At 43.8% G+C, this 17,196-nt stretch overlaps 1 protein-coding gene across 1 annotated transcript in view; it reads left to right on the top strand.

The window, feature by feature from the left end:
• Window positions 1-17,196, top strand: part of SUCLG1 (succinate-CoA ligase GDP/ADP-forming subunit alpha) — a 102,451-nt gene that overhangs the window by 20,699 nt on the left and 64,556 nt on the right. The window contains exons 3-4 of the mRNA XM_073611015.1: window positions 1,635-1,751; window positions 8,113-8,325. Of these exons, the coding sequence (XP_073467116.1) occupies window positions 1,635-1,751; window positions 8,113-8,325 (330 nt within the window). The remainder of the gene's footprint in view (window positions 1-1,634; window positions 1,752-8,112; window positions 8,326-17,196) is intronic.

Below are 17,196 nucleotides of genomic sequence, written 5' to 3'. Positions count from 1 at the left end.
ACAACACAAATTACAATTTAGCTCAAATTCCAGCCGGGGATGGCTCTGTCGGCACCATTTGGCTCCAATAAAGATGATTTGAAAATCCCCCTGTGGAATAATTTTGGCTGAACAGCGACTGTTCAGGGGATCGGGAATCTGCGGTGTGTTGCTGCCTGAATATAATAATTTGGGTGGGTGTGTGTGTGTGTGTGTATGGCTAGCTTGAAGTGGTTGTAAAGGATGAAGATCTTTTTACCGTCATGCATTCTGTGCCTAATTTTGATCCAGCGATGTGCACAGCTACCTCGGCTGTCCCGGGTCTCTTCCTCACTATTGGCTGAGACACAGCAGTGGAAGCCATTAAAATAAAGACAGAGCGGGGGGGCGGGGGCTAAGCCGCAGCTCTGTGTCTTATAGACGCATAGAGCGGGGCTCAGGAGTAAGCACTCACCAGTGCCCCCCGTAGCAAGTGGCTTGCTATTGTGGGCCCTGGTCAAGGGGGAGGAGCCAGGAGCGCCAGCGGGGGGGGGGGGGGATCCAAAAAAGAGGATTGGGGCTGCTCTCTGCAAAACCATTATACATTATACAGAGCAGGGCAAGCATGACATGTTTGGTTAAGTTAGGGCTACATGGGCATTTAAATCTCTTTACTACTCTGACTAAATCAACCACTTTTTCACAGTCCTCTCATTGTCTGCACTCTGCAATCCGCAGAGGACAAAAAGCAGTTGAAGCAAACCTTGTAGGAAAATGGAAGCTTTGTTTGTATTGGAGCTTTCCACCTCCTGAAACACAGGCTGCTTTCACACTGGGGCGGTGGGGGCGTCGGCGGTAAAACAGCGCTATTTTAAGCGCTGCTTTACCGTCGTTTTTGCGGCGGTATTCGGCCGCTATCGGTGCGGTTTTAACCCCCGCTGGCGCCCGAAAAAGGGTTAAAACCGCTCGCATAGCGCGGCTACGGCCGCGGTATAGCCGCGCTGCCCCATTGATTTCAGTGTGCAGGAGCGATGAATACACCGCTCCTTCACTGCTCCAAAGATGCGGCTTGCAAGATTTTTTTTTCTTCTCCTGCCAGCGCACCGCTTCAGTGTGAAAGCCCTCAGGCGGCTGTTTTGGGTCGGTTTGCAGGCGGTATTTTTAGCGCAATAACGCCTGCAAACCGCCCCAGTGTGAAAGGGGCCTCATGTGGTCCGCAGTCCTGTGCAATACCTGTGCAGCTCAGTGTTGTGCGATTTTTATTTAATTCTTTTTTGTGTTTTATATATATATATATATATATATATATATATATATATATAAACAAAAACAAATTAAATCAACCCCTTTTTCACAGTCCTCTCATTGTCTGCATATATATATATATATATATATATATATATATATATATAATTTTGGGGGGAGGGGTGTTAGGAATATATTGACACCTGCAGCAGATTGTACATAACGTGGGTTTCCTGTAACACAAAGATTTTACGTCGCGAGAATTGTGATCTTTATTCTAAGCAAAAAAAAATTTGTGATTCTCATTTTGGCCAGAATCGTGTAGCTCTGTGTTGTATGCGTGAATCATGTTAATACTGTTTGAATTTTGGTTTTATGTAATTTAACATTAGAAATATGTTTTAACGTTTTTTTTAATTTTATTTCTATAGGGCACATTTCATAGCCAGCAGGCTTTGGAATATGGCACAAAGTTAGTCGGGGGTGTCTCACCTGGCAAGGGTGGGAAGACTCATCTCGGTCTTCCAGTCTTCAACTCTGTGGCAGAGGTAAGATATTCCCATCAAAGATATGAATCATTTCAATCCTTTTTATAGAGAGGATTTTTGTGGGGGGTGGTTGCACCATGTTTTACCGCACCGTGTGACACCGACCCCAGTGACGCCACTGGAGAGCTGAGGGAGCCTCTGCTGTCATGCACATCGCTGGATTGAGATCGGGGTTCTGGGAATATAAGGGGGAGCTAGGAGGGTGATGGTGCTGCTGGACTCAGAAGAATGCATGAAGGTAAAAGACATTCTGCCTTTACAGCCCTGTCAAGTGTTTGCCACAAATTGGATAAAACGGGCCGCACACCGATGACTTCTTGCTCCAGATATGTTTATTAAACTGACGTCAGTCTCCTACATGACCGGGCTTCATCCTAGTATGATTAAACCTGCCATGGGTGAACCATATTAGAGGGGTCGCTTCAGACGGGAGACTGCACTGTGTGCTGTCAGTTTAATAAACATAGCTGGCACAAGAAGTCATCGGGGTGTGGCTCGTCTTATCCAGTGTGTGAGCGGCTCCTGGACTTCGGAGCACCCTCCTGGGTTTGAGGAGGTTACATGTTGCTTTGAGCAATTCTACGCTGTAATCAAGCAAATATATCCTGGCTGGAGAGATTCGCCCTCTTTATCCTGGTTGCAATTTTTACCGAGACAGAAAATGATGGGAAAATCCAAAATTTCAGAGTTGCCACCAGCACAGGAGGTAAAGGGAAATCCTCCAGTGGGTACACCAGTTTCGGAGACAACGGTCTAATTGGGGATTTCCTCAGAACAGGGGAGTCTAATGCCAGCCATACACGGTTCGAATTTCGAAATAATTTTCTTTCGAAAATCGTATCCAAGAATTTTCGTACGAATTTCGCACCCATAGTGGGCTGCAGCAATGTGTGGCAACCAAATTTGAGGAATCGAACATGTTGGAAATTTTTAGAAGAACAAATGATTTTCTAATCAATGATGCGAGAAATGTAATAAGAAAAGAAAATTTACAGAGAGAAAAGAAGATTCCCAGCCACAAAAATTCTTTTCAGTAGCAACATGAGGTGAAATTGAAGGCTTGATTGGGCGATTTTCGAAAATGGTGGCATCATCGGATCACAAAAAAAACGATCTTTCTGGTTTTGAAAAGAAAATTCATTTGAAATTCGACCATGTATGGCCTGCTTAACTCTATTTCATCACGGGTTGCATTAGCATTAGGTTTGTTCTCAAAGGGCGGTTTGTATCTGTAAGACTACAGCACACCCCCCCCCCCACGTCAGATGTCAAAAGCCCCCTCACCATCAGGAGTCCCCCACCCTCCCTTACATCTGTGTACCCCCCATCCCCATTACCTTATGCTGCTGCCAGGAAGAAGCTGGTGGCGAAGCAGAAAGTGCAGGGTTTAAAAGAGGACCAGAAGAGTGCTGAAGTCAGCTGCCGAAGTCTGCTGAATGCTTGAGACCAGGGTAGACGGAGACAAGGGGTGCTGCAGCTGCACAAAGAGGAGCAGGATCTGGCGGAGGAGTTCTGTCCTCTCTGCTGCCAACTGAGACAAGGTGGGGGACGGAAAGAAGGGGTTTGCCGAAGCTGCAGGAGACATGTGAGGGTCACGTGAAAGAGCCTGGAGGGCCGCATTCGGCCCATTGGCCTTGTGTTTGACACATGTGCTGTAAAACGTTCTCTAACGTCATCTCTGGCGCAGGGAGTGAATTGTTCCCAACAGGACAGGCAGTAAGAAATACACTGATAGAGGTTTGAACCCTTTCCTACTCTATTCCAGACTGCAAAAACGCAGCCACCTGTGCCCATTAAATGCAGCCATCACTTCACTAACCCCCCCCACACACACACGCAATGCACGGGCCACCATTGGTGCTGACAGTTCCTTGGCATTCCTGTTTGCACCTTCCAGCACACTAGGAGTTAACAGTGGAATGTGCAAAGGGAAGCCCAGGGACCTGTCAGCACGGAGCGTGAGGTGTAAGTAGAGTACAAACACGTTTGTACTCTACTTACTGTTGTTAAAATTACTTTGTTTTAATAAATGCAATGTTACAGTGAATGATGTGCCCCACTGTATGTGCTTTTTAAGAAAATATGTCACTTCATACCGAATTTCACAGTAGTACAATACATCCTGCTCATGTGATTCCCGTCCCGCCTCTCTCCTTTCACGTCTCCTGAGTCCTGATGTCAGCAGGGAATTTTCAGCCCCGCCCACTGACTATAGCTATCATATCAGAAGAGAGGAGGGCGGGGCTGAGAATTCCCCGCTGACATCAGGACTCAGGAGACGAGAGCGGAGAGAGGCGGGAGTCACATGAGCGGGATGTATTGTACTACTGTGAAATTCGGTATGAAGTGACATATTTTTTTTAAAAAGCAAATACAGCGGGGCACATGATTCATTGTAACATGGCATTTATTAAAAGAAAGTAATTTTAAAAATACGCTCCAAGCGCTTTACCGGGAGGGGCGGGGCAAGTCGGGATGACGTCACCCGCAATCGATTTTCCGGTCCTTATGCATCGATGCCGCAACGATTAATTTCAGCACCCCTATCGGCAAGTGGTTAAAGTGCAACTTTAGTCAGAAAATTTATGTCCTGCTAGTTCATTTCAGGCTGGCCCCTTTTGCAGGTATGTAAAACCTTACAAATAAGTGCCTATACCAGTGATGGTGAACCTTGGCACCCCAGATGTTTTGGAGCTACATTTCCAATGATGCTCGCCTACACTGCAGAGTGCATGAGCATCATGGGAAATGTAGTTCCAAAACATCTGGAGGGCCAAGGTTCACCAGGACATCTTTCCCACAAAACTGAAAGAATATTCCGACATCTTGGCTCCTACTATAACACACCTCATAAACCAGTCATTCAAGGAAAGGACTGTCCCAACTGCCCTCAAACATGGCATCATCAAACCCCTCCAAAAAGACCCCAACCTCGACCCTAAGGACCCTAACCACCGCAGACCGATAACAAGCCTCAACAAGCACAACAGCTACAGCACCACCTGGACACACACAATCTCCTGGATCCTCTGCAATCAGGCTTCCGCCCAGGCCATGGAACAGAAACGGCACTCCTCAAAATATGGGACGACTCCCTCGAAGCAGCTGATGATGGAGAATCATGTCTCCTGGTACTGTTGGACCTCAGTACAGCGTTCGATACAGTGGACTACAATACTCTACTCATCCGCCTTACAGAAGTAGCAGGAGTCACCGGTTCAGATCTACAATGGTTCGCATCCTTCTTAGGGAATCGCTCTCAGACAGTGAAACTAGGAGAATTCTACTCTGAAACCCGCGCAATCTCTTGTGGAGTCCCTCAAGGTTCACCCTTGTCACCAGTGCTCTTCAACATCTACATCCGCCCACTCCTCAAAATCATGAGAAAATCGGACCTCTGCTTCCACTCTTATGCTGATGATACTCAACTCTACCTCCGCATCACCAGAGAAAACGACCACCTTCAGCAACTAGAAAAATGCCTCACTCTGATAGACGACTGGATGACTACTAGCTCTCTCAAACTCAACGGATCAAAAACAGAGCTTCTTCTCCTATACGGAAACCAAAATTCCAAAACTAAGACTCCATGGACACCTCCCACCATCTTTGGACAGACCATCTCGCCAAGCACCAAAGCCAAGAGTCTCGGAGTCATTTTTGACTCAAATGTCAATGGATGCACAAATAGGATCAGTAGTCAGCGGATCTCACCATCTTCTCCGCCTGCTACGTAGACTCATCCCATTCGTGCCAGAAGAGGACAAAGCACCAGTAGTTGGAACAATCATCAATTCCAGACTCGACTACGCAAACTCCCTCTATATAGGACTACCCCAATATCAGCTTGCGCGCTTACAACTCATCCAAAACACGGCGGCAAGACTGGTAACAGGAAAAAAACCTTGGGAATCCATCTCCCCTTCCCTGAGGAGCCTACATTGGCTAACTGTAAAGAATCGGATCACTTTCAAGACCCTCTGCTTCACCCACAAATGTATACATGGAAACGCTCCTCAATACCTATGCGATAAAATAAAACGCTACACACCCAATCGCAGTCTCCGATCTTCTAACCTCCTCCTTATTCCAAAAACCCTCTACAAAACAAAGGGAGAACGAAGATTCGCAGTCCAAGGACCACGGCTATGGAACGCTCTACCTACACATATTCGCATGGAAGAAAACCATCAGGCCTTCAGAAAGAAACTCAAGACCTACCTCTTCTAAGAAGCTTGACTACTCAGGACGGATCCAGCGCCTTGAGGCGATTCAGTTCGCAACTGCAGCGTTACACAAATCATTCATTCATTCATTCACCATCACTGGCCTATACTGTTTAAAATCCAGTAGTACATTGTCTTACCCTGCTCTGCACATGCTCAGTTGCTCTCTCCGTTTTTAGGCACTGCCAAATTTATTTGACAGGCTGACAGCCTTAAAGTGGAAAAAACCCTCCTATCCTTACAACCAAGAAATCTGCTGCTGTTTGATCTGCAACATTGCACATGTTATGACACCAGCCATTTGATGGTTTGACAGTTTTTCTGAGAGCACAAGTAAATGAGACAGTTGGCAATCCCATTTCAGCTGTTTTTTGAAACAATTAAATCAATGAGTTTAACTGCTTGCCGACCGCCGGCCGTCAATTGATGGCCAGGCGGCGCAGCTCTCGTTGCGGGCGGACGTCATATGACGTCCTCGCTTTCCTAGCGATCGTGCGCGCTCGCCGTGTCACTAGGCACCCGGTGCGCGTGCCCGGCGGCCGCGATGTCCGCCGGGCACCCGCGATTACCGGTAACACAGCAGGACCATGGATCTGTGTGTGTAAACACACAGATCCACGGTCCTGTCAGAGGAGAGGAGACCGATGATGTGTTCCCAGTACAGCGGAACACCGATCGGTCTCCTCCCCTAGTGAGTCCCCGCCCCCTACAGTTAGAATCACTCCCTAGCAACACAGTTAACCCCTCGATCACCACCTAGTGTTAACCCCTTCACTGCCTGTCACATTTATACAGTAATCAATGCATTTTTATAGCACGGATCGCTGTATAAATGTGAATGGTCCCAAATATGTGTCAAAAGTGTCCGATGTGTCCGCCGCAATATCGCAGTCACGATAAAAATCGCAGATCGCCGCCATTACCAGTAAAAAAATTAAAAAAAATAAAAATGTTATAAAACTATCCCCTATTTTGTAGACGCTATAACTTTTGTGCAAACCAATCTATATACGCTTATTGCGATTTTTTTTTTTTTTTTTTTTACCAAAAATATGTACAAGAATACATATCAGCCTAAACTGAGAAATTTGTTTTAAAGAAAAAAAAATTGGATATTTATTATCGCAAAAGGTAAAAATTATTGTGTTTTTTTTAAAACTTGTTTATAGCGCAAAAAATAAAAACCGCAGAGGTGATCAAATACCACTAAAAGAAAGCTCTATTTGTGGGGAAAAAATGATAACAATTTCATTTGGGTACAGTGTTGTATGACCGCGCAATTGTCATTCAAAGTGCGACAGCGCTAAAAGCTGAAAAATAGCTTGGGCAGGAAGGGGGCGAAAATGCCCGGTATTGAGGTGGTTAATTATGCTTCATGATCTACTGCTGCTCAGGGGCTCTGGGCTTCAGCAAAATGGTAGCCTCCAGCAAGAAGAAACAGGAGCAATGCTGGAGGCAATTTCCAGCACACACTAATAATGGTAGCATCATTATTATTGTGGAATGTATTTTCCTTGCTAAACAACATTATTTTTTGTCATGGTGTTATGAGTATATTTCCATGTTAAAGGGGTTGTAAAGGTAAATTTTTTTTTTTTTTTTTTTTAAATAACAAACATGTTATACTTACCGTTCGTTCTGCACAGAGTGGCCCCGAACCTGCTCTTCTGGGGTCCCTCGGCGGCGGTCTCGGCTCCTCCCCGCAATAACTAACCACCTTAATGCGAGCTCTCTCGCATGGTGGTTAGTTATTGCGGGCGCGCTCCCGTGATATAGCCGGCGGCTAAAGCCGCTCGCTGTATCACTCGGCCCCGCCCCCGGCGCGCCGCGTCATTGGCTGTGATTGATTGGCTCGCGCTTGCTTTCAATCCATCCACTATAGCCAATCAGCGACCAGGCTGATCGGCTGAATGGAAGTCTGGAGCGAGCGGCCGAGTTTCGAGGTGTCAGGTAAGTAAATCGGGGGGGCTGGGGGCGGCGGTATTTTCAAAAGTTTTTTCACCTTAATGCATAGAATGCATTAAGGTGAAAAAATTTATACCTTTACAACCCCTTTAATCTTTGCTCTGGTTATAACTGCCTTTGCATATGCGCTCATTATGTGACCTTTTTTCTTCTTTGTTTTGTCATCCCAGGCAAAGGCAGGCACTGGTGCCACAGCCTCTGTTATATATGTACCACCGCCATTTGCTGCTGCTGCAATCCATGAATCTATCGATGCCGAGATGCCCCTAGTAGTATGCATTACAGAAGGGATCCCCCAGCAGGACATGGTGAGGGTCAAACACCGACTACTCCGTCAGACCACCACTCGGCTCATCGGACCCAACTGTCCCGGAGTCATCAATGTGAGTCGCCAGTTTTGTTATCGGTTTTATTACTTTGCAAACACGGTATTGCTTTTTATTGGGGGGGGGGGGGGGGGGGGGGGATTCGTAGGTAGCTTGGTTCATGATGATTCAGTGACCTGATACGGGCATGTTATGAGGGTCTGATATAATTGTGTGGGGGGGGGGAAGCACATCGAGACACAAAATATTAGTAGCCCAAGCAGTCCCTAATGGGGAAACATTTTACAGGAAATTATACTAAGATGGAAGTGAATGTTCATAAAAGTGAGAGTACAAGGTCTCGCTGATCCGAATAGTAGAGGAAGTACACAACTGTAGTAATAAACCAGGAAACGGGCACAACGACCTTCTTTACTATAAATGAAAAACTGAGATCAGTGCAGCGCCACTTACCCTACTATTCAAATATTAATGTGCTCAGAAATCAAAATATATATATAATACATCTCTTCCATGCTATAAGTAAAGCTTCTAGTATCACAAATACGCTTCTAATTGTATATGAATGCTTTTTCAAACCATATGCCTTTGTTGCAACGATTTCTCTCCTATACCAACATAAGCTGCTTCTTCAAGTGTATGTTCCATTAACCACTTCAGCCCCGGAAGATTTTACCCCCATTTCCGACCAGAGCATTTTTTGCGATTTCGGCACTGCGTCGCTTTAATTTGACGTCCTTTCCCCCCCCCCCACAAATAGAGCTTTCTTTTGGTGGTATTTGACCACCTCTGCGGTTTTTATTTTTTGCGCTATAAACAAAAAAGAACGAAAATTTTTTTTCAAAAATTATACTTTTTGCTATAATAAATATCCCCCCAAAAAATATAAAAAAACACGAATTTTTTCCTCAGTTTAGGCCGATATGTATTCTTCTACATATTTTTGGTAAAAAAAAATAAAATCACAATAAGGTTATATTGATTGGTTTGCGCAAAAGTTATAGCGTTTACAAAATAGGGGATAGATTTATAGCATTTTTGCATTTTTATTAAAATATATATATATATATAAAACCCCTTTTACACTGGGGCATTTTTCAGGCGCTTTGGCGTTAAAAGAAGCGCCTGTAAAGTGCCTGAAAGAAACCTCATCTGCAATCCCAATGTGAAAGCCCAAGTGCTTCCACACTGAGGCGCTGCGCTGGCAGGGCTTCAAAAAAAGTCCTGCAAGCAGCTTCTCTGCAGCACTTTCATGTTTTTGCCACAGGGCTGGGTGCGCCGGTGGCCTGAGCCCTTTCACACTGCCAGCGCCCGAAAAACACCCTAGTGTGAAAGAGGTCTTAAGCGGCGCTTTACCAGCGCTTTTTGGGAGCTGGCTGTGTGAAAGGGCTCAGGCTTTCACATTGGGATTGCAGATAAAAGCTTCTTTCAGGCGCTTGTGTGGCGCTTTTTTTAACGCTAAAGCGCCTGAAACGCCCCAGTGTGAAAGGGGTCTAATGGCGGCGATCTGCAATTTTTTATCATGACTGCGACATTATGGCGGACACATGGGACACTTTTGACACTATTTTGGGACCATTGTCATTTATATAGCGGTCAGTGCTATAAAAATGCTCTGATTACTGTGTAGATGACACTGGCAGGGAAGAGGTTAAACACTAGGGGGCGATGAAGGGGTTAAGTGTGTCCTAGGGAGTGATTCTAACTGTGGGGAGGATGGGCTACAGCTCACATGACAGCGATCACTACTCCCAATGACAGGGAGCGGTGATCTCTGTCATGTCACAAGGCAGAACAGGGAAATTGCTTGTTTACATAGGCTCTTCCCTGTTCTGCGGCTCTGTGACACCCTCGGGCACGGTCACGCTGTATGCGGCAGTGCGCGCGCCTGCTTGCCCCGCCAATTAAAAGGGCCATACAGGTACGCCCATTTGCCCACCGTTGCCATTGTGCCAACATATTTCGTCGTGCAGCGGTCGGCAAGTGGTTAAACAAAGTCCTTATAAAAAGTCTAATCAATTTTTAAGCATATATCCAAAGTTCACAGTGATGAACTACAGAGCACCTATGTGTGCTTCCCTCTTCAGGTAAATTGGGTAAAACCTGTAAGTCATAAAGGGCAAAATGAACTTTGGCATCTTCAGGGGTTTCAGTGGCACTCTCCACCTCGTTACATCTAACCAGGGTGGATTTGATTTAAATCGAGTCAATTTAAATCGCTAGTAAAAAGGCTTGATTTAAATCATAATTTTTAACGAGTAACTGTCATTTCTGTCCCGCAGCGGCTCCTCCTCTGACCCGCTGTTGACTCACCGACAGTCCCATTCACTTTAATGGGACGGCTGGTGATGCGGCAGGGACACAACAAGGTGAGGGACGTGGCGGCAGCAGGTGAGTGGATGCCCGCTAACAGGCGCTGCCATGATGGATCTGAAATGACAGGTGCTCTTTAAATGTAAGGACTTATTCTTGCTGGTAGTTACAATATTTAATATTTGAAAACAAAATGAAGGTTTCCTATTTAGAAAAATAAGCTGTCAGGTTATTAAAGCAGCGCTATCAGAAGCGATTCAATCATACAGTTTGTAGTGTACATAGATTTGCAAAACAATGGGTTAAAGGAATATCCCTGAACTTTGTTTTATCTCATGGTTACTGTGAAATTGTGTGAATGCATCAATGCAGTGCATGTTATCTCAGCTTGCATTCATTGACTGAGTTTACCAAAAATGTAAATATTGCAGAATATACAGCCTCATGCTACATAACTAAGCTCCATTTCATGCTGAATAAACTCAATTATTAATGTATCTTAAATAGAAAACTATCTTTAGATAGATTTTTACTCCAAAAGCATTTTATTAAAATAAATTTGATAAAAAAAATAAATAAAAATCAGATTAAAATCCAAACCATATTTATTTATTTTTTAAATCAAAAGGAAAAAAAATAAACAATCATTGATTCTATATCCACCCTGCATCTAACTGTGTATTGATATAGGGTTTTATGTCAAAATCTGCCCTCCTCCCATATAACATATCCACAATTTATTAATTTGTTGTTACAAAGGACTTTACCGCTTGACATCCGGAGGACGTCATATGACGTCGTCGACTTTCGGGGCTTATATCTGAATGATGTCTGAGGCTACAGACATCATTCAGATACCGGCATTTTCAGCCGGTGATTCCGTACACCATAAGAACGATCATAGCGGCTGTTCCGCCGCTTGATCGTTCTTACGGGCGGCGGGAGGGGACGTCCCCCCCCCTCCCGCCGCCCTCCGGTGCTACTACCGACTCACCTCAGCGATCGGTGAGTCGGATAGCGGATCCGCCGGCGCCGGATGTTCACCATAGAGATTTCCGGCGGACCAGATGGTCGCCGGAGTCTCTATGATCGTTCGGAGGCCGGGCGCGATGTTATGACGTCACGCCCGGCCTCTGCATTCAAAAAAACGGCGCCGCTTCGGCTGTGAAGCGGCGATCGTTTTATTTATTTTTTTTTTATTTTAGGCTTCCCAGCCTAGAGGTGAGATGTGGGGTCTTATTGACCCCATATCTCGCTGTAAAGAGGACTGATCGTGTCATATTTCTATTACAAGGGATGTTTACATTCCTTGTAATAGGAATAAAAGTGATCAAAAAAAAAAAAATTTTTTTAAAGTGTAAAAATAAAAATTTTTAAGTAAAATTAACAATAAAAAAAAAAAAAATTTTTTTAAAGTGCCCCTGTCCCCGTGAGCTCGCACGCAGAAGCGAACGCATACGTAAGTCCCGCCCACATATGAAAACGGTGTTCAAACCACACATGTGAGGTATCGCCGCGAACGTTAGAGCGAGAGCAATAATTTTGGCCCTAGACCTCCTCTGTAACTCAAAACATGTAACCAGTAAAAAATGTTAAAGCGTCGCCTATGGGGATTTTTAAGTACCAAAGTTTGGCGCCATTCCACGAGCGTGTGCAATTTTGAAGCGTGACATGTTAGGTATCTATTTACTCGGCGTAACTTCATCTTTCACACAATGCAAAAAAATTTGGCTAACTTTGCTGTTTTGTTTTTTTTTAAAGCATGAAACTGTTTTTTTTTAAAAAAAAAACGCGTTTGAAAAATTGCTGCGCAAATACCGTGCAAGATAAAAAGTTGCAATGACTGCCATTATATTCTCTAGGGTCTCTGCTAAAAAAACATATATAATGTTTGGGGGTTCTATCTAATTTTATAGCAAAGAAATGATGATTTTTGACATGTAGGAGCGAAGTGTCAGAAATGGCCTGGATGCGAAGTGGTTAAAGGATATGCAATGCACCCAGAAACTATTCACAGTGCATAACTTTTTCCACATTTTGTTATGTTACAGCCTTATTGCAGAATGGTTTCAATTAATAATTTTCCTCCAAAATTCTACAAACAATACCCAATAATGACAACATGAAATGAGGTTTGTTTGAAATCCTTGCAAATTTATTAAAAATAAAAAATTCCATAATATATAAGTATTCACAGCCTTTGTTGAAGCACCTTTGGCACCAATTACAGTCTCAAGTCTTTGAGTATGATGCTACAAGCTTGGCACACCTATTTTTGGGCACTTTCTGCCATTCCTCTTTGCAGAACCTCTCAAGCTCCATCAGGTTGGATGGGGAGCGTTGGTGCACAGTCATTTTCAGATCTCTCCAGAGATGTTCAATCGGGTTCAAGTCTGGGCTCTGGCTGGGCCACTCAAGGACATTCAGAGTTGTCCTCTAGCCACCCCTTTGTTATCTTGGCTGTGTGCTTAGGGTCGTTGTCCTGTTAGAAGATGAACCTTTGTCCCAGTCTGAGGTCCAGAGCGCTGTGGAGCAAGTTTTCATCAAGGATGTCTCTGTACATTGCTGCACTCATCTTTCCCTTGATCTTGACTAGTCTCTATTCCTGCTGCTAAAAAACATCCCCACAGAATGCTGTCACCACCATGCTTCACTGTAGGGATGGTATTGGTCAGGTGATGAGCAGTGCCTGGTTTCCTCCAGACATGTCGCTTGCCATTCAGGCCAAAGGGTTCAATCTTTGTTTTATTAGACCAGAAAATTTTATTTCTCATGGTCTGAGAGTCCTTCAGGTGCCTTTTTGGAAAACTCCAAGCGGGCTGTCATCTGTGCTGAAGAGTGGGTTCCGTCTGGCCACTCTACCATACAGACCTGATTGGTGGAGTGCTGCAGAGATGGTTGGTCTCCTCCCTCTCCACAGAAAAACGCTGGAGCTCTGGCAGAGTGACCATCGGGTTCTTGGTCACCTCCCTGACCTAAGGCCCTTCTCCCCCAAGTACTCGGTTTGGCCGGGCAGCCCGCTCTAGGAATCCTGGTGGTTCCAAACTTCCATTTACAGATGGAGGCCACTGTGCTCATTTGGACCTTTCAATGCTGCAGGAATTTTTTCTGCACCCTTCCCCAGATCTGTGCCTCAATACAATCCTGTCTCAGAGGTCTACAGACAATTCATTGGACTTCATGGCTTGGTTTGTGCTCCGACATGCACTGTTAACTGTGGGACCTTATATAGACAGGTATGTGCCTTTCCAAATCATGTCCAATCAACTGAATTTACCACAGGTGGACTCCAATTAAGTTGTAGAAACATCTCAAGGATGATCACTGGAAACAGGATGAACCTGAACTCAATTTTGAGTGTCATGACAAAAGCTGTGAATACTTATTTGCAAGTTGTTATTTCTCTCATTTTTTTTATTTTTAATTAATTTGCAAAGATTGCAAACTTCTTTCACTTTGTCATGATGAGATATTGTTTGTAGCATTTTGAGGAAAATAATGAATTTCTTCCATTTTGGAATAAGAGCTGTAACATAACAAATTGTGGAAAAAGTGAAGTGCTGTGAATACTTTCTGGATGCTCTGTATAGTGTGAATGTGTGTGTGTGTGTATATATGTATATGTATAACTATATTACCAAAAGTATTGGGACACCTGCCTTTACACGCACATGTACTTTAATGGCATCCCAGTCTAATGCCCCGTACACACGGTCGGACATTGATCGGACATTCCGACAACAAAATCCTAGGATTTTTTCCGACGGATGTTGGCTCAAACTTGTCTTGCATACACACGGTCACACAAAGTTGTTGGAAAATCCGATTATTCTGAACGCGGTGATGTAAAACACGTATGTCGGGACTATAAACGGGGCAGTAGCCAATAGCTTTCATCTCTGTATTTATTCTGAGCATGCGTGGCACTTTGTCCATCGGATTTGTGTACACACGATCGGAATTTCCGACAACGGATTTTGTTGTCGGAAAATTTTATATCCTGCTCTCAAACTTTGTGTGTTGGAAATTCCGATGGAAAATGTGTGATGGAGCCTACACACGGTCGGAATTTCCGACAACAAGGTCCTATCACACATTTTCCATTGGAAAATCCTATCGTGTGTACGGGGCATTAGTCTGTGGGGGTTTAATATTGAGTTGGCCCACTCTTTGCAGGATAAGAAGGCCTTGACTGGTCTGCACAGAGTCTTGACCTCCACCCGACAAAATACATTTGTGATGAATTAGTGAAGACTGCGAGCCAGGCCTTCTCGTCCATCAGTGCCTGACCTCACAAATGCACTTCTGGAAGAATGGTCAAACATTCCCATAGACCAGGGGTAGGCAACCTCTGCCCTTCAGCTGTTTTGAAACTACAAGTCCCATGAGACATTGCAAGACCCTGACAATCACAGGCATGCCTCTTAGAGGGAGAGGCATGATGGGATTTGTAGTTTCACCACAGCTGGAGGGGCCAAGGTTGCCTACCCCTGCCATAGACACACTCCTAAACCTTGAGGACAGCCTTCCCAGAAGAGTTGAAGCTTTTATAGCTGCAAAGGGTGGGCCAACTCAATATTGAACCCTACGGACTAATGCCCCGTACACACGGTCGGACATTGATCGGACATTCCGACAAAAAAATCCTAGGATTTTTTCCAACGGATGTTGGCTCAAACTTGTCTTGCATACACACGGTCACACAAAGTTGTCGGAAAATCCGATCATTCTGAACATGGTGACGTAAAACACGTATGTCGGGACTATAAATGGGGCAGTAGCCAATAGCTTTCATCTCTTAATTTATTCTGAGCATGCATGGCACTTTGTGCGTTGGATTTGTGTACACACGATCGGAATTTCCGACAACGGATTATGTTGTCGGAAAATTTTATAGCAAGCTCTCAAACTTTGTGTGTCGGAAATTCCGATGGAAAATGTGTGATGGAGCCCGCACACGGTTGGAATTTCCGACAACAAGGTCCTATCACACATTTTCCATTAGAAAATCCGACCGTGTGTACGGGGCATAAGACTGGGATGACCTTAAAGTTCATGTGTGTGGAAAGGCAGGTGTCCCAATACTTTTGACAAGCGTGAGTGTCTATATATCTTATAAACGTGTGTGTGTGTGTGTGTCACCATCTAAAAAGCAAAGAACATATATAAAGTTTTATTATAAAAAAGGTAAAACGGTCTCATGCCACAGTATAGCTTAACGCATTTCGAATAATAAAATATCCATCAGGAGAATTTGTGGATAGGGTCTAGAAAAGATTGTAGCATATGATTTTATAACAAAAACATGACAAGCCTTACTATAATTTCATCAATACAGATACTTATGTGTGAAAACTAACCTTTGTTGACTCATTTCGCCCCTCTTGGCTTGCTCCCAAGGATAGGAAGTCCTGTGAACAAGCCAGGAGTGGTGAAACACGTCAAGGAAAGCTGGTTCAGACACTGTTGTATGCAGTCACTTTATGGTCAATTAATGGTTTTTCATATCCCTGATGGAATCCTGTTTTCTTATCACAAGACCAGGAGCCCAGATCTCTTCTAGATGCATTGCCAAATAACGACTTGTGGTAATGTCCCATCATTGCACTTGTTTTGGTATCGGGAATACAGTTGCGCTCAAAAGTTTGCATCCCCTGGCAGAAGTTGTGAACTCTTGGCATTGATATTAAAAACAAAACATGATTGATCATGGCAAAACATTTTTTTATTCTAGGCTTTTATTTAAGGATTGTAACCAGGGTTTTTTGTGGCATTGGCACAGTAAAGGCTTCTTTTTGGCAACTTGACAATGCAGGTCATTTTTGTTCAAGTTTAATCGTGTTGTGCCCCTTTAAAAACAATGGATTAACCACTTAAGGACCAGCCTCGTTTTGAGATTTTAGTGTTTACAATTTTCAAAACAGTTTTTTTTTTTGCTAGAAAATTACTAAGAACCCCCAAACATAATAAATTTGTTTTTTTTTCTCACACCCTAAAGAATAAAATGGCGGTCATTGCAATACTTTTTTTCACACTGTATTTGCGTAGTGATCTTACAAGCGCACGTTTTTTTGGAAAAAATTAACTTTTTTGAATTAAAAAATAAAACAACAGTAAAGTTAGCCCAACGTTTTTTTTTTTTATTGTGAAATATAATGTTACGCAGAGTAAATTGATACCCAACATGTCACACTTCATAATTGCGCCCGCTCGTGGAATGGCGACAAACTTTTACCCTTTAAAATCTTCATAGGCGACGTTTAAAAAATTCTACAGGTTGCATGTTTTGAGTTAGAGGAGGTCTAGGGCTAGAATTATTGCTCTCGCTCTACCGATCGCAGGGATACCTCACACGTGTGGTTTGACCACCGTTTTCATATGCGCTCGCTTCTGCGCGCGAGCTCGTCAGGATGGGGCGCTTTTAGAAATTTTTTTTTTTTTTTTCTTATTTATTTTACTTTATTTTATTTATTTTTTCAGTTTTTTTTATTAAAAAAAAAAAAAATTGGGTCACTTTTATTCCTATTACAAGGAATGTAAACATCCCTTGTAATGGAAAAAAGCATGACAGGTCCTCTTAAAGAGTCCTCAGATCTCATATTTAGACTTAAATGC

This window comes from Aquarana catesbeiana, linkage group LG01 (genome assembly GCF_042186555.1).
Source record: "Aquarana catesbeiana isolate 2022-GZ linkage group LG01, ASM4218655v1, whole genome shotgun sequence".
NCBI classification, from domain to species: domain Eukaryota; kingdom Metazoa; phylum Chordata; class Amphibia; order Anura; family Ranidae; genus Aquarana; species Aquarana catesbeiana.
The sequence above is the reverse complement of the archived record's forward strand: the minus strand, read 5'-3'. Positions and strand labels throughout refer to the sequence as shown.